The sequence below is a fragment of the Barbus barbus genome (genome assembly GCF_936440315.1).
Source record: "Barbus barbus genome assembly, chromosome: 6".
Lineage (NCBI taxonomy): Eukaryota > Metazoa > Chordata > Actinopteri > Cypriniformes > Cyprinidae > Barbus > Barbus barbus.
Window position 1 is genome coordinate 24531242 of NC_136734.1, and position 23759 is coordinate 24555000.

The 23759-nt window shown below is 37.7% G+C and overlaps 2 protein-coding genes across 3 annotated transcripts in view; one reads left to right on the plus strand and one right to left on the minus strand.

Annotated features, from left to right (window-relative positions):
• The window catches only part of LOC306871824 (AT-rich interactive domain-containing protein 3A-like), an 87248-nt gene extending 81200 nt beyond the window's left edge, over positions 1 to 6048 (minus strand). Inside the window, exons 1-2 of the mRNA XM_079419997.1 lie at positions 5736 to 6048; positions 4159 to 4785 (exon numbers count right to left, since the gene is read on the minus strand). Of these exons, the coding sequence (XP_079276123.1) occupies positions 4159 to 4785; positions 5736 to 5774 (666 nt within the window). The 5' untranslated portion in view covers positions 5775 to 6048. The remainder of the gene's footprint in view (positions 1 to 4158; positions 4786 to 5735) is intronic.
• Positions 6049 to 13315: 7267 nt separating this feature from the next.
• The window catches only part of LOC306871073 (atrial natriuretic peptide receptor 3-like), a 20047-nt gene continuing 9603 nt past the window's right edge, over positions 13316 to 23759 (plus strand). The window contains exons 1-3 of one of the 2 annotated variants that reach the window (XM_079418762.1): positions 13316 to 14289; positions 21033 to 21155; positions 21609 to 21784. In XM_079418762.1, the coding sequence (XP_079274888.1) occupies positions 13623 to 14289; positions 21033 to 21155; positions 21609 to 21784 (966 nt within the window). In that variant the 5' untranslated portion in view covers positions 13316 to 13622. The remainder of the gene's footprint in view (positions 14290 to 21032; positions 21156 to 21608; positions 21785 to 23759) is intronic. The other variant, XM_079418761.1, reaches the window with a different exon arrangement.

Genomic DNA, 23759 nt, shown 5'->3' on the forward strand with positions numbered 1-23759 from the left:
GGCTCTCAGGACCCCACAACATATGAGCAAAGCAGTGCAATCAAACAGAAGGCGATACCGTAGGGGTGGAGCAGGCCTGTAAAGTCAAGGAATGTCATGTTGACACTGGAGTTACTGTGTGTATGTGTGTGTTGATTTCAAAGAAGGGGCTCCAAGCATTTTTATGAAGGTATTAATGGGCTTGAATTGAAGTGTGTTACTTGAGAAGACTTTAGGACCGGCTATTTCAATATATCAACAGACTAACCGCAGAGGCTCATGGGTTAGGGCTGTTTTGGCTGCATATAGCCTCTGTCTCTCACTTCCACCAAGTTTTTTTCCCCCCCTTTTCACAAAAGTGTCCAGCAAAACAAAGAGGTGCATATCTTTAAAGCCCTGACCAGAGACAATGTTTGTTTAACCACAAAGACTATTTTGCCTTCCTGTCTGGGGGGGGGGAACTTTGTCTTCCTTTCAGTGATTTCACAATTGCCTCATATCCTATTTTCTCCAAGAGATGTTTTGCTCAATTGTGAGTGTTTTTAAGTGAATTAGGTCATCACTTGCTGCCTTGATGCTCATTAATCTCCTTAGAACTGCATTTTAAAAATCCAGAAAAGCTCATTATAAATTTACACAGGTTTCTAACCGTTATTTCTAAAGGATTAAACACCCAAACTGTCTCTTCTGAGCTTAAAACAAACAGAATTCAAAGTTTAGAGAGTGCTAATAGCCTCTGAGCCAAAAGACAGTAGACTAATTTTACTAAAGTGGACTGGAGAAGCAAAGACAAACGTCCTTTTCCACAAGCTTATGTAGTGAAACCAAACACCACTGCCGGGTTTCCTCCACCCTGTTCAGCCCTGCCCAGCCCCCTCTATAGCCCTGTAAAAGCCTTGTTATGGGAAAAAGCCATTCTGTGAGTTTTTTTATGTTTGCTAAACATGGCAGAGTGGGGGGATCAAACATATGCCCCGAAACCAAAGTGGAGGTCAGACTGAGCAATCTAAAGATGATATTTGCAGAGGGGAGAAAGTACACTCTGTACTTTTGTGAACATTTGAGATACTCTTTAAATAGTTTGAGATACGGAGCTTGCTGATCCAGCATATTAACTAATTAAACTGAAGTCTGTTTGATATTACATAAACTATTATTCAAAAGTTTGGGGTTAGTAAAATTTTTTAATTAATGCTTTTATTAATCAAGAATGCATTAAAGGATTAGTTCACTTTTAAAAAAACTTTTGATGATAATTTACTCACCCCCATGTCATCCAAGATGTCCATGTCTTTCTTTCTTCAGTCGAAAAGAAATTAAGGTTTTTGATGAAAACATTTCTCAAAATTTCTTTTCGACTGAAGAAAGAAAGACATGGACATCTTGGATGACATGGGGGTGAGTAAATTATCAGCAAAAGTTTTTTTAAAAGTGAACTAATCCTTTAAACTGATCAAAAGTGACAGGAGAGACTTTTGTAAAAAAAAAAATATATATAAAATCAAAAGAAACCTGAACAAAATGTACCACTTTTCTCACAAAAATATTAACCAACACATCTGTTTTCAATATTGATTAAAATAAGAAATGTTTCTTCAGAACCAAATCAGCATATTAAAATGATTTCTGAAGGATCATGTGACACTGAAAACTGGAATAATGTCAACTGGGGTAATGAAAATTCAGCTTTTCCATCACAGCAATAAATATTTTCAAAATACATTAAAATAGAAAACTGTTATTTTAAATTCTAATATTATTGTTACTACTGTATTTCACAATGTTACTGTTTTTACTGCATTTTTTATCATATAAATGCAACCTTGGTGAGCACGAGAGACCCAAATCATTTTTAAAATCTTATTAACCTCAAACCTCAATTAAGACAAATATATTACTTAAGTTATTAGACATAACTTAATTATACTGATTTAATAATTTTGCTACAGAAAGTAATAAAAACATTGGTGAAATGCAATGAAATGTACTCCAATACACATCGAACAAACACTAAATAAACAAAAGCGAAAGCACCAGTAAATATTTACGTGTACAACAATATTGGTCCAGAATGTGATTCTCTTTGCAGACACGCACACACAAATATGTTTGTCTGGCTAGACTGTAGAGAAGTATGCAGTTTGTTCCTATTTCGTAAATGGCTTGGCTTTAAGCCGACCCATACGCAGCCTGAGAGGGATATCCCAGCGTTATTGGGAGGGAGCCAGGTTGGAATGCTACCAGGTCTAGTTTCCTGCATTCCTGCCAAAACTCTACGCAACTACTTGCTTTTTTTTCCTCTCCCCTCACTGTTTCTTTGACAATAAACGGCCATGTGGCAACCGGTTTAACTTCGTCTCTTCCGATCCAGCCCTGTCTGGCTCTCTCCTATCAATTCTCTTTTCCTTTGATGAATGACTCATTTTTAATATCACTGCAAATAGACATTTTAAACACATCCAGCTTAGGCTTGACTAAATGAGAAATTAATTTACAATATTATGATCTTTAATTTGGTTTTCATAATTTAGGTTTTTGGGTTTAGTTTTAATTAAGCAATATTGTACAGAAATATAAATGAAAGATAATGAAAACACTTTGAGCTGACTTATAAGGTTCTTTCCATGTAAACAGGAGTCTGTATTTGGTGTTTTAATTACTTTTGCAAATACAGACACCAGGAATTTGGTCACAAATAAGTTTAATGCGAGTCTATTTTTACATTCCTCTAAAAAGCCTTTCTTATTTTAAGAAGGCATTTATAGCATTTAGACAGTTTTTTAAAGTGTTGAAAACAGGCAGTACAGTGGCTCCAGTCAGTCTGCCAAATGCCATCGGCATCCTTTCATTGTTTCTGCATTTCACTTGATTTGTCCAAATAGTTCAACAGCGATTACAAAATGCATGTCCTTGACTTCTGCAAAACAACATTAATTGTGTTGTGTAACACTGTCCTCAGTATTTTTTTAAGCAAACGTTGTGGTTGGTGGTATTCTTATATGATCAAAAAGTAGCCTACAGTACATACTAATTTGTATTTCTTGTCAAAAGTTTATAAATCTAAGAATAACACACAACTTCTGAAAATGAAAAGGAAATTACATATATATTTTATGTTAACATATACATCACACTAGTAAAATAAGATCATTTTGAGGATCATTTCTCTATTTTATAACATTAAATCAAAACAGCTGTCCTTATTCAAACTGCATTGTACCCCTTGCGTTAACCCAGTGCTTACACTAATGCAGCCGCTAATGTGCATGTCTCATTTGGCCAGGTCTCTGAATGATCTATCATAAATAAAGAATGACAAGTCCATCCAGGCTCATTCTGTATAGATCTGTGTTTGCTTAAGAGCCTCACTCTCAGTGTATTACTCTAAATTATCCCCTGAGAATACAGCGGAGCAAAACTGCTGCAGCATAACCATGAAACATTCTTACACATAAACCTGAATTTCAAGTGTACAGGTGTACAAGTCACCTTGAACAAATAAAACGTACCCATACCAAAATAATTTTAAATAGAACAGTCAAAATAAATTAACCAGACTAATATTTTGCACTTGTGCACATCAACAGCAAAGACTTCAATAAAAACATTTGTTCTTTATGCACTATGCAAAAGCATTATCTTAGACCTAAATTATGAAATGGTGACAATTTAAATACTTTAAGCAATTATTTAAGCAATTAATCGATTTTTTTGCATCAAAGTAGCTGAAAAAGTGTGATTACTGCAGTTTGCAGATTTGATTTTAAATAAAATGTACAGCAACAACTGAACTTAACCTTATGGGATTTTTTTAGTGCAGACTGTATGTCTCTGTGCTAATGATGAAACAAGACTCTGAAGCAGCGATTAAACCTGATATATTCTAACTTAATATATAATGTCAAATGCATGATGCAGGTGTCTGGACAGTATAGTTTACATTAAGATTAAGCATTAAAGTTTTAGAACTGTCTAAAAGCCTGCTGTTTCCATTGAATAATTCAGTTTTATGATTATGATGAGAACTAAGTAGTTTCACACAGGATTGAATGCAGTCTCACTTCATGCTTTCAAACTTTACACATTAGTAATCACCATAGAGTTCACCAGAGTGCACATTCAACGGTTAAGAGAGTGCATTTACTACAATCTATCTACAGATCTCACTCATAAACATACCTGTTTGAACTGCTCCTCATAAGTCCATTCGTGGTGTTGCGATTGTGCTTGTGGTGCCAAACCACTCGGTGATTCAGCCTGACTTGGAGCTGGATAGGTTGGCTGGACTCTGGACAGATGCATAGGGGTACTTTTTGGAGACTGCCCGGCACTGGGATAAACAGCAAGGCGCGGTGGGTAATGAGCTAGGGGTCCTTCCAAATCTTCATCCCCTCCAGCCTCGTTCATACTGTCATCTTCCTCCAAGTCGCGGTCTTCATCATCCATGCCGCGGTCCAGGTCTGGGTCGTCATCCTCATCGTCGATGTCGGAGTCGGCTGTGCGCTCGTGTGGGTGGCCGGAGCTCAAGTTCGGGGCTCCCGAAGCGAACGCTCCCCTCACCGCTGCTTGATAGTGGCGGAAAGCGATAGCTTGCTGATGAATTTGCGACTCCACCATAGACCTGATGTCTTTTTCCTTCTCGGCTTGGCGGAGTTTCTCCTCCAGGGCGAGTCGAGCCGCCTGCTGTCGCTGCAGGTTCTCCATGACCGCCTCCAGCTTCATCCCACTGCCGCCGCTCGAGTGACTGTGAGCTCCGGAGGAGCTGACCAGCAGAGGAAGAGTGCTCGCCGACGAGAAAGCGGCTTGCTGTGGGCAACATAATGCAAATATCACTACAAGTTTTCGCTGGAAGCAGAATTGCAGGGGACTTTGTCGACTCAGACCCCCTTAATTAAGACTTACTTTTGTTTTACATAACTGATGTTTGGCTAATGATAAAATAGTGGCGTCAAATTACAATTCGTGCCCCACAAGATCGCTCACTAAAATTACATTTTATAGTTTAGCAGAATAGACAGATCGAAAGTAGGCTCTATGCCAAAATTCCTTAAAAAGTAGGCCTATATGTCGAAACTTAAGCGTATAATTCCCACAGGCAACTGGTTGAGAATAATTAGTAGGCTATCTAGGACGTTACATGACTAAAGATGGGTAAACTTGGCAAAACGTATAACTGATAGGCTATAGCCTACACTGCAAAAAATCTTATCATTGTCATAACTTCGTTTACATCCACTGAACTTGACAAAGCTAATTTGTTATTTTTACTACATTTTGTATTATCAGTAAGCTAATTAAAGTAGTAGTTTAATGACACAATTTAAGTTTTAAAGTTTATTTTTTCTTATATTAAAATGTCCAAATGGTATTACGATCAAATCAGTGCAGCTCAGTTCATAGAATAAAAGACCTTAGGCAAGTAACTTATCGTGGTTTCCTATGAAAATGAACTAACAGGATCAACAAGGCTATCTGACGGTCAGCATCAATAAAGTTGTAAAAGCACGCAATGTCACATTTCTGATATGATGTTACAAAACAACGACCTCGAATTAGAATTATTCAGTGACAGAAACATGACAATGTATATTTATATGCTGTGTTGCTAGCAATGGGTTGTAGCGCAACACAACATGCGCTAGTCTATAAACATCTGCCTAGTGCACTAAATATTGAACTAAAGTATATAAAATAAAGTGACAAGCTAAGCATAAAGATATCGCTCTTCTACCCGAGGAGCAAAAGCGCGTGCTTACCAGTGCAGATTTACTTGCTATGCTTGTGTTGTCAACCATGCTTCTCCCGTCAAATGCGAAGAATTAGCTCAAAAGTGACCTTTTTCCCCAAACAAAGTCAGAAGTAGTTGTATTCCCGTCTTAACATCTAGATGTGTGTCGTGAAAGCAAAGAAAAAGCTCTTTATGCAAACGGCTCGCGACGCTCTCGCGGTCTCTCAGCGATTTGGCAACAAGTGGCTGTAACTGTAGCGAGAATGACCTCTGACTGAGGACTAGAGATCAGATCAGTCCCTCTGCCTCCATCTACTCTCAACACGTCAATACACATGGATAAGGCAATCAGGGCAGGGTCTGCACTCAGCCAACAGAAATCCAGCTGAGCAGCTTCCTGCGCGCGCTTCTCTTCAAATGCAACACTTGAAACTAATCGAACGCTTGAACATTCTATACATTTTAACTTAAACGGAATGCTCCGCCTTTAAGAGTTCAAGGTATAGAGAATGTAGAAAGAGCTGTTCAACTGTTTAAGAGGGGTTTTAGCTTTGCGTGCGTTAAACGCAAATGATAAAGCAGGCTAGTAATTATAGCCTAATCTTACTCACGAGTTGTTCCTCAAAACAAATGTACGCATACATTTATACCCACTGTTTATGTGTTTCTGAACAAGAGTAGCGAAAGAGTTGGAAATGGGTCAAAGGTTTTACGTTTGTTGAAAACATTTCTTCATATGACAGGCTACATACACTCAAATATATTTTACATATAGCTATTACATCATTTGATTCTACAGATGTGCAATTTTGGTAGCCTACTGAATTTAAATGACTTTTTAAATTATTATTATTAATTTTTTTAGATTAAATGTATAAAATGCAGCCCATGTTTACTCATAACTCATACAGAATATAAGTCAACCCATACACCAGCATGTAGACGGGCTTAAATAGTACAGATAACGATCACTATGATTGTTGCTCTTCTGTAAATACACCCTTCTGACTGCAGAACATATAATTGCCATTCACCATGCAATTATCCAAGATTTGTAATTATATGAAACGATAAACATACTTATGATTGAATTCCATATAATTTCAGAAATGTATATTAGTCATTACCACAGTTCTTAGGGTTTTAGACTATTTTGTGATAATGAAGCATCCTCAGAATCAAGACTGATAGATAGATAGATAGATAGATAGATAGATAGATAGATAGATAGATAGATAGATAGATAGATAGATAGATAGATAGATAGATAGATAGATAGATAGATAGTAATTTGATGTCTGAATTAGCCCAGATAACACTGGACAGCAGGTAATTTCTCCCATGACCCCTTGCTCTCTGATTATGATGAAATAACCTATTATCTTTTGACCCCAATAACTCCTGCAAGAATCCTGTGTTGCTTTATGCCCTCGAACCATTGAGCAAAATTGATAATCATTCCACAGTTACAACCCTTTCAAGTTAATGCAAGGCTAAGGTCTTGAATTATGTTTCTATTTTCCTCATTTGTAAATCGCTTTGGATAAAAGCATCTGTTAAATGACTAAATATGTAAATGTAATATGTTTTACACAGTGAATTGTGCTCTGAGGAATTTCTTGATGGTAGGTTTGAATGCACAGGCTTTACACAATAATTAAATTAGCTATAATGTCTGCATATCTTTGAACTACAGTGAGACTTTTTAGTTATAACTAAGATATGTGTTATGATTAAAAGAATAAAATAATAACTTGTTTATCAGATTGCCAAGGTTATGTAAACAAAGGCTCTCTTCCAAAAATTTGAGGTAACAAACATCTCAGTGGGTTAAAATATACAAAATGAGCAGAAATGGTGTAAGTAATGTGTTGTTAAACACCGCCACCTCTTGTTCATCATTGGTAAATACATCCAAACTATACAATAATTTAAAGCCTTTAGTAAAATCTCCATGTGTTTCTTATATTTTAGTAAGAAATGAATGCAGAATTTTTAAAAGAGGTTAAATATATTCTTAACATTACTAATCCTAATACATATTCTTTATCACAACTTGGTTAATGATCCAGTTTCAGTTATAAAATTACGCTATAAAATAAAAATGATTCAGCAATAACTTTCTGAAAATCTGTCATTATTTTTCATAGCACTCACATTTTCAGAAACACTTAGCTAATGAAAGCATAAAAGCATTTGGGCTTGGCATCAGATGGCAGCTGAGTAAACTGAATAACACTAATACGGGTGGCTTAATAGACCTAATAAAGCACAATGGTGTGATTGAAAGAAAAACAGCCAATCACCACCAATGACATCATTGTGTCTGACTCACTTATGTTACAATACCCATAACATCAAAATCATATCTACGTTCATAATTTAAGCCATGAATATGCCACAGGCACAATACATCGGTAATGGTTTTCAGGGGATATTTGGTCAAAAACTGTATTATACTTTCAGAAATTTGTCACATTTTTATCTGAACCAACAATTCTACCCTACCTGACCTTGGTATGGTTTTATTAATAATATAATTTGTTAAAATCAAATTTATTATAAGTGCATTTCCAGAGAATGTCTTTTTTTCTCTTTTAAAAAGAATAATGATCAAATTAGTGCAAAGAACCAAAGAAACAGAGAACAAATATAGAAATGTTCCATGCATTGGAGAGAGTGGGACAGGACATGAGTAGAGGGCAGGGGGAAACAAGCAATGTTCAGCAGTGAGGTTACAGAAAACATTGAGAGATGATTTAGAAACATGAACTCTATCTCAACAGTTAATGTTTGGTTTTACACATTTTGAAACTTTGCAATGTCCTTAAAAGTTCTTTCAAGAGATATTTCCACTTATATGAAAAACTATTTCTGCAGCTGGAAAAAGCTGCCAAGTATATGAAAAATAAATATGGCTGGTACACCACCAAGCATTTTTCATGTTAATACTATGTACTGAATGCAATGCGTAACATAGTTTATTCAAATGATGAAAGATTGTGAAGTCCTTTTTTAGTCTCCTGAGAACAAAGTGGGTTCCAACAGATTTTACAGAAATTTAAATAATGTTTAAATTATTGTAAATGTTAATGTTATAGATATAAATGATTGTCGTATGTTATAGATAACATGCAATAGTGCCTGAGCATACCTTTAGCAACCCAGTGGAGCTGATACAAAGACAGACTATTTGCATTAAACCACCATAAAAAGGAAAGACTGGCTTTTATGTGAATTTTGTGAATCTCTGAGAAAATAGTTTTTACAGATCACCAGAATACATGTGACTGACATAAATAGGAGAACGAGCCAATATGTTGACCAAGACCTGCATATTTAAGTTAACAGTTGAAAACAGAACAGCAGATGATTAAATCAATACTGATCAGGATTATTGATCCATGAAAACTTCAAACTTCACAACACAACTATCATACGTACCTACTGTAATGCATTGGTGTGTGTGTGTGTATAAGGTTAGGTCTACAAATGTCTGGAACACACTTGTAATTAGACAGTATTGATGTCATTGTGTTGAAAAGTCTGTGGGTTAAAAGGAAGGCTAGCTACTGTAATTACATCTCCTGCTCTCTATCTGACTGTATTTTGGCTAATTATTCTCCCCCTCATGACTGCTGTAGCATCTTATTTAAAACCATTCTCTAAGTATTTATCAGTGTTAACACAGGGAGGTGATGCTTTGAGAGGAGACCATTATTGCACCGGTATGTTGGGAAATGCAACTAAGGCTATATTAAAATAAATTAAATATTAAAAATTAAACTACAGGTCTATAGGGTGCAAGCGTGTACGGTACATGTTTGCCAATGTCTCTTGTGTAGGCCAAATAAATGTATTCAGTTCAGAACCGGTTCTGTTCAGTTGTGCTTAGTGCAAAACTGAAAGTTCAGTCTGAGATTGAAAGAGTGAAGAAGAGTTTCCAGAGCTAATTCAGTTTGAGGATTAATCTGGGAAATACCTTGGTCACACACATTGTTGTAAAGAACACTGAGGGAAAATCTCCAAGGCCTAAAATCACTGATCACTCATTTTATGACTTATACTGAGAGTCAACCGTGATACATAATTTCCACAAGAAAAGGTTTCCACTAACAGGGGGATAATGTGAGACTGAAGAAGAATTTGGAAGATAATGTGAGACTGTGGAAGAATTGACAATAAAGCAGACATGACTTGACTGATCTCAACATGTCAACCTTCAGGAAACAAAAAATCTTCAAATTCGAGTTCAAATGGGTGTGTGGGGTGTAAAGACAATTACATTTCAGTAAAATGTATTGATTCTAATCTGTTTGACACTATTAAAGGGATAGTTCACCCAAAAGTGAAAAATCTATCATTTACTCACCCTCAAGTAGTTCTAAACCTGTATGAATATCTTTGCTCCGCTGAACACAAAAGAAGATATTCTGAAGAATGTAGGAAACAGAGCAGTTCTGGGGCACCATTGACTTCCATAATATTTTTTTTCCCTACTTTGGAAGTCAATGATGCCCCAAAACAGCCTGGTTACAAACTTTCTTCAAAATATCTTCCTTTGTGTTCGGCAGAGCAAAGAAATGCATACAGGTTTGGAACTACTTGAGGAGGGTGAGTAAATGATGACTGAATTTTCATTTTTGGGTGAACTATTGTCACGGAATAATCTGAAAACCGCTCCTGCTTAAATGGAAATGTTAAATTAATGATTAATTAATCCCTTTTTTTCTGTTTACTACTGTAAACAATCTGTGAAGTATCTCTGTTTTCTTAGATGGCTCTGAGTGAAACAGCCAGTAGGTGTCTCCAAAAAGACAACTGTAGTTCAGCAGGTACCTGACGATTATATTAAAAACTGTTGCTTAAGAATTGATTAGAAAGGCATGGAAAGTCCCTTACATACTACAAATTTACATAAAAAAAATTCTGCTTTGTTACTGTATTACAAAAGATAAACCTGGACACTTCTGGACTGTTCTCACTCTGGTTATGAATTTGTAGTTATGACTCCTTTCTTCAGTGTTTGTTCAGGCAAATGGTCAGAGTACAAATAAATGATGTTTATATTGAATTAATTTAATGACAGAGCAATGAACCTTTCGTATAGTGTCTGATTTTACACATTAAATAAATGGAACACTTTTTAATAATGCATCAATTATTCTTTGAGTCTAATATGAGACTGCAGTTGAAGTCTTTCAACATTCAAAAAGTTGGCTTGTAGGAAATAAGATGGCAAACATTATTACACTACTTCAAATTAATGACGCAAATGCAATTTGCCTTGCCTTTAAAACATCAACAAATTACAAGTAAGTGTGAGTAAACAGCAACCCATCCACTCGGAGGTTACAGTTACCTCTAGAAACCAAGGGATGAGGTGGTACTTCATGCATGACATCTCTTGACTATTGGAAACCATGACTTTGCCGGCCACGAGCTGGAGACATTAATCTAGCATAATCAGGATTAATGCAGAACACAGCCCTCTTACTCTCACTGACAGATGGCTTCAATTATGTGAGCACTTTAATACATTTAAGAGAGCACAAGTCATAAACTCATCGATTAGATTAGCAAAACCCAAAACAAATACTGGTCTGTTTCGGGAATCACGGAAAAATTAATACAGTTCCTCAGGGGGAAAAAAAAGAAATATAAATATGAAAACTCTCAATACAGTTTAAAACTTTAGGAGAGACAACTTGACTTTGGAGTGCAAAAGGATAGAACATAAACATAATTATCTGAGTTTTAATGGTGCATTTTGAAGCAATTTTGTGATTCAGTAAGCATACAGTATCAATCCCATGGGAGAACTGCACCCAGCACCGCAGAATAAAAGACACTCTCAGCATATTGCATCTCAGAAAATAGGGAGCCTGATATTTATCTGGGAGTGCACTAGGTCTACCAGGGCTGTCGTTGTACTTTGGCCATTAGATAATTACAGGGACGTACTTTGCTGCAGTTCTCTGAATGGATCTTTTAGCTGTTGTTATCTTTATATCGATTTTGTTTATCCAGTCTGAATGTGTAATACCTATGGGAGCCATCAAAAGAACTGGGATTCAGAACACTCTCATTGACTGAAGCCACAGACTCAGCGCACCATTTTAGCAGTGACGTGAATAAGACATATTTTGTCTGGAGAGCTCGGCTGAGTCATTTTTAATCTGCCGCTAAATCTGTCTAGCTATAATGCCTTCTTTTTCTGAAATCTGCTTGCTTTTACTTTGAGTTTTACTATTAAAAATGACACTTTATCAAAACTATATGTTGCATAATTATCCAATATTATAATTCTACATTAAAATATTATCATACAGATGAATATATTAAACAGAGCACAATATATACTGCACATATAATTAGTATTCCAAACTACATTATATCCATTTTCAAAAACGTGGATATAAGTTGGCAAATATGTGATGTGTTTGCTGTATGTCTACCACTAGATGTCACTATGAAAGTGCTTGAATTGTTGAATAAAGCTCAACGATTTTATGGATGGATATGCAGTCCTAACAGAGATCAGTCCTCTATTAAAAATGTGACATTATTACATGACATATTGATTTATGACACTAGTTAGAAGTTGGTATTAAGAACATTTTATATGAAGTGGGGGTATTGCTTGTGTTCTTCCTGGGATTCTTGTGTACAGGTGTTTTGGTGCAAAAATGCTCACTGCTTTAGCTCCAACATGCTGCATCTCTGAATGAGGCGATAAAATTGCAATAAAGTGAAAGGAAACAAACTTAACCAAAGTATAATTTCTGTATAAAATTATGGGTGTGAGAGTTGGGGGAACATTTAATGTGCCCATTATCGTTGACTCATTTACTATTCCCTGTATAGCGAATGCCACATAGTCTACAATACAGACAATAGGGATTATTTGTTATCTTTCATGAGAGGAGTACTATTTAGACAATTACATATATGTGTTTTTGATACTTGTAAGTTTTATGTTTTTGATTTATGTCACTCCACTAGATTACTGTAACACATTGTACATCAACTGAAAATGCTATGACTAGATTTCCGACTAGGACTAAATAGAGGAAAGCACATCTTCTCTTCACTGGTTGTCCATGAATTTTAATATTAACTTCAAAATTCTGCTGTTAATGTGTAAGGCCTTGGCCATGCAGGCTTTGCCTCCAAAACATCTGTGATCTTTTGTCTCTCTATTCCTGTCCAGACAGTTGAGATTTGATCTGCCCCTGCCGTGAATGCAAGTCCAAGAGAGACTGAGCCTTTTTAGATGTGGCCCACAATTGGTGGACGAGTCTCCTTTTCCACGTGATGTCTGGTTTTCTTGCTCAGTTAAACCTTTATTATTGAATAGGCCTCTGATTTTACTGTTGGGTTGCATTTTACGAATGGCTAAATTTGTACAGAACCACATGTGTTGTCTATAAATGTGCTTTATAATAAAACATAATTTGTATATTTTTATATTTACGCCACCTTGACCATTAAATCTCGACTGAAGTTGTGGACCGTCCTGAATTTCGACGCTGTAGCTTTAAGGAGGGGGCGGGCTGCGCAGCGATGACGCAGGAATAATAATGAAAGGATGCTTGAAAATTCCTCCTAGACTGCAGCGTGTGTGGTGACCAGCACACTTCACACATCCTAACAAGAGTAATTACACAGGGAAGCGGAGAGTTAGACAGAGACCCAAAGAAGACTCCAAACAGGGGAAGAGAGAGGGGCTTTGGAGAGGCTCACAGGACACAACTCACTTATAAACAGAAAGAGTGGGATCTTGCCATACTAAGTTCAATTAAGGATAAGTCTTAATTTATATAACATCTAATCAACTTGGGGGGAAAAAACACTTTTAAAAGCTTTGAATCCTTGCAAAAAAAAAAAAGTTCTTCGTTCTTTGGTGTTAAAGATGTCATATTTCATGTCACTATGTCTGTCCATTTGGGTAGTGCTCATGATGCCTGGCAGGACAAGTGCACTGACTGCCAACATCGACGTGATGGTCATGTTGCCTCACAACAACACATACCTGTTCTCTTACCAGAGAGTTTCTCCGGCTATTCAGTACGCGATAAAAACCCTCGGCAGAGCAGAGTTTGCTGGATTGAAATTCAGTGTGCAGTATGTGAACTCCGCGTGCGGGATGGACGCTCTTTACGCGCTCGTGGACAAGCAAAGAGACGAGCGTCCCGACCTGGTCCTCGGTCCGGTGTGCGAGTACACCGCCGCGTCGGTGGTCAGAGTGGCATCGCACTGGAACATCTCCGTGATCTCAGCAGGTGCTCTGGCCACCGGCTTCAGCTTGAAAACCACCGAGTACTCGCATCTCACAAGAATCGCACCAACTTACCTGAAGATGGCCGAGACGTTTCAGGCGATGTTCGGACGTTTCGGCTGGAGAACTGCATCTTTGATTTACGACGACGATAAAGACGAGAGAAACTGTTACTTTGCGACAGAGGGGGTTTTTACGGTGCTCTCGGAGTACCACATCGCCACAGATTACGCCGTGTTAAACTCGCACGAGGAGAGAGTAGATGCCGACGGGATCATCGCGTCCGTCTACGGGAGCGAAGGTACTCGTTTAATTGTCTTTCATTTACCAAACGCTCTATGGCAAGCCGTTTTAACAGTTATTCCTTAAAACGCACCAGTATCAGTTTGGCGTTTAGTATTTATCTTAATTTCATACTAGTATTTATGAATTTGACGTTCATAATATTTAATTATAGCGTTTAATTAGTCGCTAGTAGGCTACCTATTCACGATATGCACCATTACTGTTTGTTACCTGTAGGTTTTTGTTAATAAATTCCATTAAAACTGTGGTTCTGTTATCAACCGTTCAGTTCAGACTATAGCTATATATTCCAATTGTTGCTGGTACCTTAGTAACTATTCATTTGGTGCTACAGTAGTTGCGGTTTCTTCTCTCCCTGTCTAAAAAGTGTCTACTTAAGCTTTACTGACAATTACCTTGAGGAAATAAAACAGCTTGCCATATATGTCAAAAGTGTCTTACAATACACTTGTTAAAAGAACAATCCCCTATAGAAGTCTCTTGCCAGAAGCTGATCCTTTGAACAAGTGGAGTGGCATCTTGCTGGGTTTGAGCCCATTGCTTTTCATTTACCAGACTAGAACACAAGTGGTAGCAATCCACATTCATACTAAATAGATGAGATTTCACTTTTCCAAATAAAATCACAGTAACAAGATAACTCAGGATAACCATTTTTTTTCTCATTGCAATTGAATATGTATTGGAACATGGGATTGGCATGGGCATTGGGATCAGATGTGGCAAGAAGACCTGCATCATTTTAAGCAGCATTACATTTCAGTTAGGCTGCTAACAACTGCTGTATGTGAAAATGTTTTGTTTTTTTCCCTAAAATGTACCATGGAAAATACTGGTTAAATAACAATTAAGGGCAAAAACACTTCAAATGTGGCTTAATGTTTTTCGTTATTGTTGCATTGTTAATGTAAATTAACAGCGCATTTGTAGCCCTTTTTAAAGAAAGTCTGTATAACACGATTTAAAGGAAACATTCCAGATTTGGTGTCAGTAGATACTTTAGTACTTAACCCTAAATGATGGGACTGTAGGGGTATGTAACTGACAAAATATTTGGAAAACATTGTAGAGAATATTAGCTTTAAAAAAAAAATTGTGTAGTCAGATTTTTTTTTTCTTCATTAGCAGTGACTCAACTCGGGTATTCACAGGTCAAGAGGGCGGATTTGCAAAGTACTGACCCTGGTCTACACATTTCCTTATGTTATTAATTCATGTTTAGTTTAAACTGGAATTTAGTTTTCCGGAAGGAGTGTTTACACCAAATGATAATGCATTAAAGAGAACAGCAATCCTAATCTACAGCATCTTAAACTACCAAGGACGGTGCATCAGACAAGAGCAAAATAGAACATGTACAAATGCAGATATTTAGGGCTGTTTTCATCCTCTCCTGATCTCTTTGGGCTCCCCGTCTGTAAAGATAGACAAGAGGTCAGTTGCAGTCCATAAGAAAGCTTGTGGAAAAAATGATCAGAATTTTGACAGGCGGTCAACACTGAGCGAGAGCTGTTGGAATTTTGGGGAGCAATTGTAGGCTTTAGCACTCCTCTAGACATCCTCGAGCACTTTTTAACAGCTTTTCTCACGGCGAGTAAAGTCATGCACTGCCTGCCTGGCTGATTCTTAATACCCAGAGAGGCTACACCTTTCCTGGAGCGCACTGCTACTATTGGTGTTAGACACATTGTGGCGCTAAAAGGCCTTCTGTCAAAAGTATGAACTGTCTGCTGTTTCAGCCTGCTTTTAAACATCACATCCGTCTGCTCCAAATCTGTGCTGTTTCAGAAAGTCTGACTGTGCACCTCCTTAGTGATCCTGTTTCATAAACAGTGCATTTCTTACATTCCTAGCAAGAATGTTGTCGATTTTAGAAAATATACAGATATGCCTCAATACAGGGGCCCTGCAGAGGGCCCAATCCCCTGTATCACTTTCCTAAGACAGTCGTGTGCGTCAAAATGAACATCTTGGGTTTCTTAAGCTTAAGCATATTGCGTGAACGCTGGTCATTAATAAAGGAATGTTCCACCAATTCTGCAAATGTCAGTATGGAATGAATGAAACGGGGTAGGAGGTTAATGCTGTCTTGGGGCTGTTTTGACACTAACAATGCCAGGGTTACACCTCTCGAGGCTTTTTATAATTCTTTCTCTTTTCTACCAGTTAAAAGCAGCTAAAGGTCATCGACATGTTGCAGTCCCCCACAGCAACTATAAAGGTACAAGTATGGAATGCTGCTTGAGTGATGACCTGTATACTTCCTTTGATCTACCCATCTCAGGCCATGCAGAGATTTGAATGTGGAATCTCAGTGAAGGGATGCATTTCTCAGGTGCCTGCCAGACACTCAGGGCAAAATTTGACATCTGTTTCAAGCCTCTTCTGAAGTATAACATTGAACTGCACAGGATCCACCCCAAAGTGTCATTTCTCTGCAGATGTACGAGTATTTTATAAGAAATGCTGCCATTTTTATATTGTTGAATGTGTATGGGGGCAGTCCCCACCCATGTTTTTTTTTTTTTTTTTTTTTTTGAGCTTGTAATTTTCCTGAAAAATGTCATCACATATCTTCCGGTGACGCGTCAGACTTCTTTCTAGAGAACAACCGATGGATAGAACCACGTGCCGCAGCTGACACAGAACAGCATACGCTATTTACGTTCAGAGGATACTCTCCAAAATGGTGCTAGGGTGACGCGGAGACGAATTGTTGAATAAAGTCATTATTTTTGTTTTCTTTGCGTACAAAAAGTATTGTCATAGCTTCGTAAAATTACGGTTGAACCCCTGATCTCACATGGATTATTTTACCGATCTCTTTGCTGTGTTTCTGGACGTTGATCGTGTTAATTGCATTGCTGTCAATGGGAGGGTCAGAGAGCTCTCAGAATTCATCAAAAATATCTTAATTTGTGTTCTGAAGATGAACGGAGGTCTTACGGGATTGGAATGACATGAGGGTGAGTAATTTCATTTTTGGGTGAACTATCCCTTTAAGTAACAACACTGGCTGTCCATGTTGGCATCTGCCTTTTAAATGTATGGCCAAATGCAGTATAGTTTGATTTGACGTTAACATCAAAAGTTATGGGAAGCTTTTCTCCTCATTTTTAAAAGCCTATTTATTGTGCTCTCTTAAATATAGCTAGCTGCATTGTATTATTTGCATTGCAGCCCACCAGTTGACAACACAGCCAGATAGCAGCAGTTATTTGAGCTTGTGATCACTACTAAAGCACCCATTTTTGCAAAATAAAATTGATCAGAATTGGTCTGCTGCAAGAAGGGAACATCACATTAAAAAAATGACCAGATAGATGGCATTGCACTGGTTATAAAAGTTGGTGTTTATATTACCATAAATTATAGACATAGCCACTGTATAAATTTGCATATATTTTGAATGTTAAATGCTGCAGACTGTTCCATGAGGTAGATTGCTGGTGTTAGAATTAGTATTCCAGGCATGGTAGACACTTTATTGTTTTGTTTTCAGAGGCTCATTTATAGAAGGCTGCAGGGGTGTGCATACTGTAGGAGTGAGTATTGATACAATACACATAGCAAAGTATCTTGGTATAAATTTAACTGATCAGTTGTCACATACTCACATTACAAGTTTGTACTATTTTTTTTTTTTATATATACAACAAATGTCTTACTTTATGAAGATGTCATTGTTCAGTGTTCATTGTTTGTCCCTGAAGTGGTCAATTACACAAGCTTGGAAGCAAGCTGATTTATGTGGCTGCTTATAATAACAGCATTCATCATTATCTACTCTCTCACACAGTTTCTCATAATCAGAAGCTAGTGGAGATTGCCAAATAGTTTTTCTTTGCCTGCAGTCATCTGTAGAGGACGTTATTGGGACATTCTCCAGCTCCTGTGATGCCTGATTTGATTCATTTGGCCATTGCGATGCCCTTGTTTTTGTTGTTGTCAGTCTTCGTTAAGCGGTTTTCAACCTGTTGCATGAGGCTGCGGCATGTCGATTGGCACAGCTGGGGCGAATGTCATAAAATACAGATAACTTTAATGACATGGCCCAGTCTGCACATGAGCGCTGATTTAAAAGTATGTTTTAGCAGCTGCTTTATGAAAGATCGTGAGAAGAAAAAAAACCTTTCCAAATCATGGCTGAGCCAATCAGAAACAACTTGAGGGCTTTGCGACAGATGAATGTCCAAGCCTCTACTCGTTTCAACGGAGAATACTGTCTCGAGCTGTTTAAGAGCACAATTTGTTCATATCACACATTTAAGCCAAGCTTTTAAAAATGTACAGTGCACACTACAGTCTCTGTACTCACCAACACAAGTATTTTATCGATTCATAGCAAATTAATCGCTATCTGGCCATCTGTGATTTCAGAAAAAGCTTAGGATCATGATGTTTGAGTAGTACTACAGCACACTGTGAGTGAATATGTTGTTTGCTTTTGGCATCTGATAGAGTGTTTGGACCTGGAAACTGTGACACGTGACGTCAGACTTAACAGGCAGATAAGAATGACATACCTGGCTGTTGACACAACACATAAAATTCCAAGTTATGATCCATGCAGAGGCTAAATGTCAGATGATAAGGCATGGCATACGGTTTTGAAGTGTTTTGACAGTGAATGACGTGAGCACAGAACCACAAACTGGCTTGTTGGAAACCTGGAGAGTGGTCCTCTGGGAATGAATTTACTAAGCCAGAGAAATGTCATTATAGCCCTGCTTATTTTGCATTCTGTGCCATGCTGCCAAAGTTGGACAGAGGGGCAAGACAGTAAACCCTTATACTCAGTAGCGATATAGCACGAGTTTGCACAGGGATATTATTTCCATGTGCACGTTCACACTATGCTTCTATATAGACCCCCAGGTGCATTAAATGCGGCGCAACCTACAGTAAGTGTGCCATGTGTTGCCTCTTTGCATTCCTCAGCTCATTTGTAACTAGTGTCAGTGGGAAAATCCAGATTTTTGAAATATTGCTGGCTGGAGCTTTACCCCATGGAATCATTGGAGAGCCAACACAGGGCCTGTAGTGTACTGTGCGCTCTGTAATTAAAGGGTGCTATAGTGCAGGAATACTGAGGTGAAGTTTGTCCCACTCAGCTGAGGATATTTCAAGCAGCGCATTACACTGACTGAGCTGTGGGGAAAGTTCCAATCCTCTGAATCTTCCTATTTATGGGACACTTTGCGACTTTTTTTTTTTTTTAAACCCTGTTTGCTTGCTTGTTTATTTATTTTTGACCTCCTTGCTCCATGGGAAAATATTTTGTACCTCAGACTGCGTTTCTATTAGACCAGGTCAAAAAGAAGTTATTCTTTGCTACTTATGAGCCTGTGCTTACATAACTGAATCAATGCCAATGCTCTTGTAAAACTGGCCAGTAGCATAAAGGTCATAATTAATTCTAAATTAACAGCACTGAGCATGTTCTCAGAATTGAGATGATAATAACTTAATGCGCATGTTGGATTTGGGGTCTGTAAATTTGGATTTTGTCTGCCATAAATAGAAATGGGAATCATAAGGAAATTAACGATTCCATTCTTGTACATACAGTATTATCATACAAACAATGAGTCAGTGGCTGATGTAAGTCCGGTTGAAGTATCTTGAAAATCACAGCATTATTCAGTTTGTTGAGGGCGGGACATACTGTATCAAGCAGCTCATCACCTGCTGTTCGTTGCTCTTCATAATCATTGTTTATAATGGCAAGGATGTCTAAACATTTTCCTATGTTTGTTCTCTTCCATTGTGCTTTAAAACATCATTCTGTGCAGAATTCAAATGGGTTGGATATGTTTTGTTTTCTGTCCCATATGTGTGATATTGTGTCTCTGGACCAGAGCAGTGTGCACAGTGCACACCCCAATGGAAGGCATGTTTAAACTGTATGAATTGCTATATAAAATAATAAATGTGTAAACAAATGACCATTTTGGCTGCAGCTTTAGCATCTTTTATAGTGTAAGAGTCAGGATGCTTCAGATTCTACAGAGCATTTGACTGGTCAGAAAAACTGAGAAGATGAAGTTTAGAATGATATCATCAAAATCATTGATTCGTTGAAATGAGAGACTGGGTTTTGAATGCTTATGTCTTTTAATTGTGAATTTTGTCAGTGTTTTGGCGCAATCTATATCCTAAAGGCTGACATATTCATAATGACAGCACAAAAACTTAATTTCTGGTTTAAGTACAACATAACATAGTATCCGTTTTTGGTTCATTGAGTCGGATTAATTGAGAAACTACACCAAGTGACTCAAAGGTTGTGATGTGCAATTCATAAAAAAGACTGGCTTAAGAGGAGTCTTTCACTCAGGGATCAGGCATTACTTATTGCACTGTACGTTTTTGATTCAGCAAAAAGAACTGGCTCAGAAGAGTAATTTGCTTGAGAATCTGACTTTACTGTGTATGCTGTGTGTTTATGTTAAATAGTAACACAGGGAACATTTTCAGAGCATTTTAGAATGGTGTTCCTTCCTCATTGGTGGAAATGTAAGCACATGTAAGAACCATTAACAGAACCAAAAAAATAATGAAAATCATTTGGTTATTGAATTATTTTATTTTGTTCAGAATTTTCCTGTTTACTAAGCCTAGTCATTAATGCAGTTTTAACATTATAAAAATGAAACATGCATTGCTGCTAGTGGTGGTAGCCTAAATTTGTTGTTTTGACTGACAAATACCATTTTGTTCTGTCTCTTTTTGCAGTGGTGATCATGTGTGCCAAGGCGGACACAGTACGAGACCTCATGCTGGCGGCCCATCGACGAAAATTAACCACCGGCAACCACATTTTCTTCAACATCGAGCTCTTCAACTCATCTTCCTATGGTAAAGCTCCACTACTGTACTCATGGTTGTTGTGCACTGATTACAGAGCTTATCTCTATTCCCAAGACGAGCCATAGTCAGATGAGATTGTCCTGTGACCCTGTAGCACAATGAAACTATATCTACACTGAACTGCAAGAGGCCCAGCTCTTCTGCTTTATAGAGATTACATTCAAGAGACATTTGGCTCAACACAAAAGCGCCTGGATATTGTCTGGTGTGCAGGTCCAGGATGTTCCACTGATGTTCTTGTGCATATCTAAATGCCCCATTGTTGCAGTGAACTTAACAGAGTAGATATTTCAGCCAGTGTCATTGAGGTTTTATCAGCAGAAACAGGCAAAACATGCTTGTATAATGTCCTTGTTTTAAGAGACATACTTTTCTATGGCAAATCTTGCAATATGCTCATGTGAAAATGAAATACAATAAAAATACAACATTATTTTACAGGGGATGGATCCTGGAGGAGAGGAGACAAATATGACAATGAGGCCAAGGCTGCCTACAGCTTTCTCAACACTGTAACGTTGCTTAGGTCCACAAAGCCAGAGTTCGAAGACTTCTCCATGGAAATGAAAAAGTCACTACAGCAATCGGACATCCCTGTTTGTGAAGGCTGCAGTGCTGTACGTGAGTCTTTGAAACAAAATTACTGAATATAATGATAATAGTGAATACTGTCATGTCCAAAAGCCAAATACATTTCAGAATTTTACCAGATATGGGTGTCATGCCATAAAATATTTTTAATACGACTGACTTTGTATTTAATGTGAACTTAATAACAATATTGTAAGTTACTAATTATAACACTTTCATTTGACAGAGCAAAGAACATTTACATTATCAAAGAATGTTTTCATTCAGTCTAGCCAGTGTTTAGGCACTCTCAAAAACTCCCATTAAAATCACTGAAGCTGTTTACAATGTGAAATTAATATCTTACATTCGTACGCACATCTGCACTTTGTTGTTTCTGATGGGAGAATTTTGCCAGATAATTCAATCAGCGAGCAAGTGAACAAAACACCTTTTCAGCGATGACTCATCTGAACTTCTCTGATTGGCCATTGCATTCAAAAGCTCAACAGAATCGTGTGTGATTGGTTATAATGCAGCACTGTACAAAGGCGTCTATCTCTGGTTCAGCGCCAGCAAACGCAAATCTGAATTTAGCAGCTGATGCTCTGCCGCACTGAACCACTGAATCTAATCACACTGCTGCAAGCTGCATTCAAAGTCCACTTAGCTCAGAAATCTGAGGGGGCACATGCCCCGTCACTTTGAAAGGGAATGACGCCTCTGAAATAAATCATTCTACTTATACTGCAAATTTGAAATTTTCTATGATATTTGATGTTTTGAGGAGGAATGCAAAAGAGATTAATCGAAAAAACTCTGTGAAAATGTAGTGGAACTTTCTTGACTATTTTCAAATACACCATCATTGTCCCCTGTGAACAGTATACAGGCAAATCAGTCACTCAGTCAATCAATCTGAAGCCCCCTTCCTGCAATTCCCTCCATTTTGTGGCCTGCAATGTTCAAAGAGCAGCTGATTCATTTATTCACCCAGTTTAAAGACAAAATACAGTGCATTCACACTTTAAGTACTTTTGAATGGGGTGACTTGGCTTTCCATACAAGCTCCATATTTTGGTCTGGCTCTTTGTCCCCATCATGTCAGCTTCTATTGAAAAGCCATCAAAGCTTTTCTAAGGAAAACAGCGGGAACTGTCTTTCTGAAACAAACAATTGTGGACAAATCGAAGTGCCAAGGTTAATAACCTCAGTGGGGGCCCTGCCACTTTTGACTGGCTCAATTGCTGTATCAACAGGAGCCACAAAAGACTTGAGCTGGACCTTTGCAGGGAACCACCATCATGTCAAAAGAAAAGTATTCAGACAAACCCCATTCTTGTTCCAAATATGAATGTCAAGACTTCAGTGTGCCGAGCACAATTATATCATTGTATGAGTACACTTCCCAGAGAAGCAGAAGCTTTAGCTGACAGAAACACAGGCTAATGTTATGTTTCACAAACTTGGCCTTCTCCTTGTAGCTGCCGTTTGTATCTGCTCGGTTTTTTCTGACAGCGGTGTTCATGCTGAATTAATGAGCTGGATGAAGAATGCTCACTTTATTCATTAAGGAAGGTGATACATTTTTTGGAATTGGCTTACAGTGAGTGGTGTTCTTATGAGCATCCACACAGATTTTAGCAATTCGTACTGGCTGCCAGGAAATGCTGCCATACTCATTTGCAAAGAGCCCCCCATATGCTTAACGTAAATTTGCTGGATAAATGACCGTTTCCACTGTTAACATTCTAGAAGGTCGACCATACAGTATAATCCAGCTACAAAGTAAGACCTTTAAAAGTATCGTAAAATACTGATGTTTAAAAAGTGCTGTTTTATATCCAAAGGCGCTGTTCGTCATATGTCCTTAGCGACTCTAAAATGATTAAGTCTGTGAAAAATGCTAAGCATTTTTATGCACTGATGACCAGTAGGTGGGTGTGTTGGATTACCACAGTCATTAGGAACATGTTTTATGGTTTTATGTTTTACAGTATAATGTATTTTGTGTTTTATGTG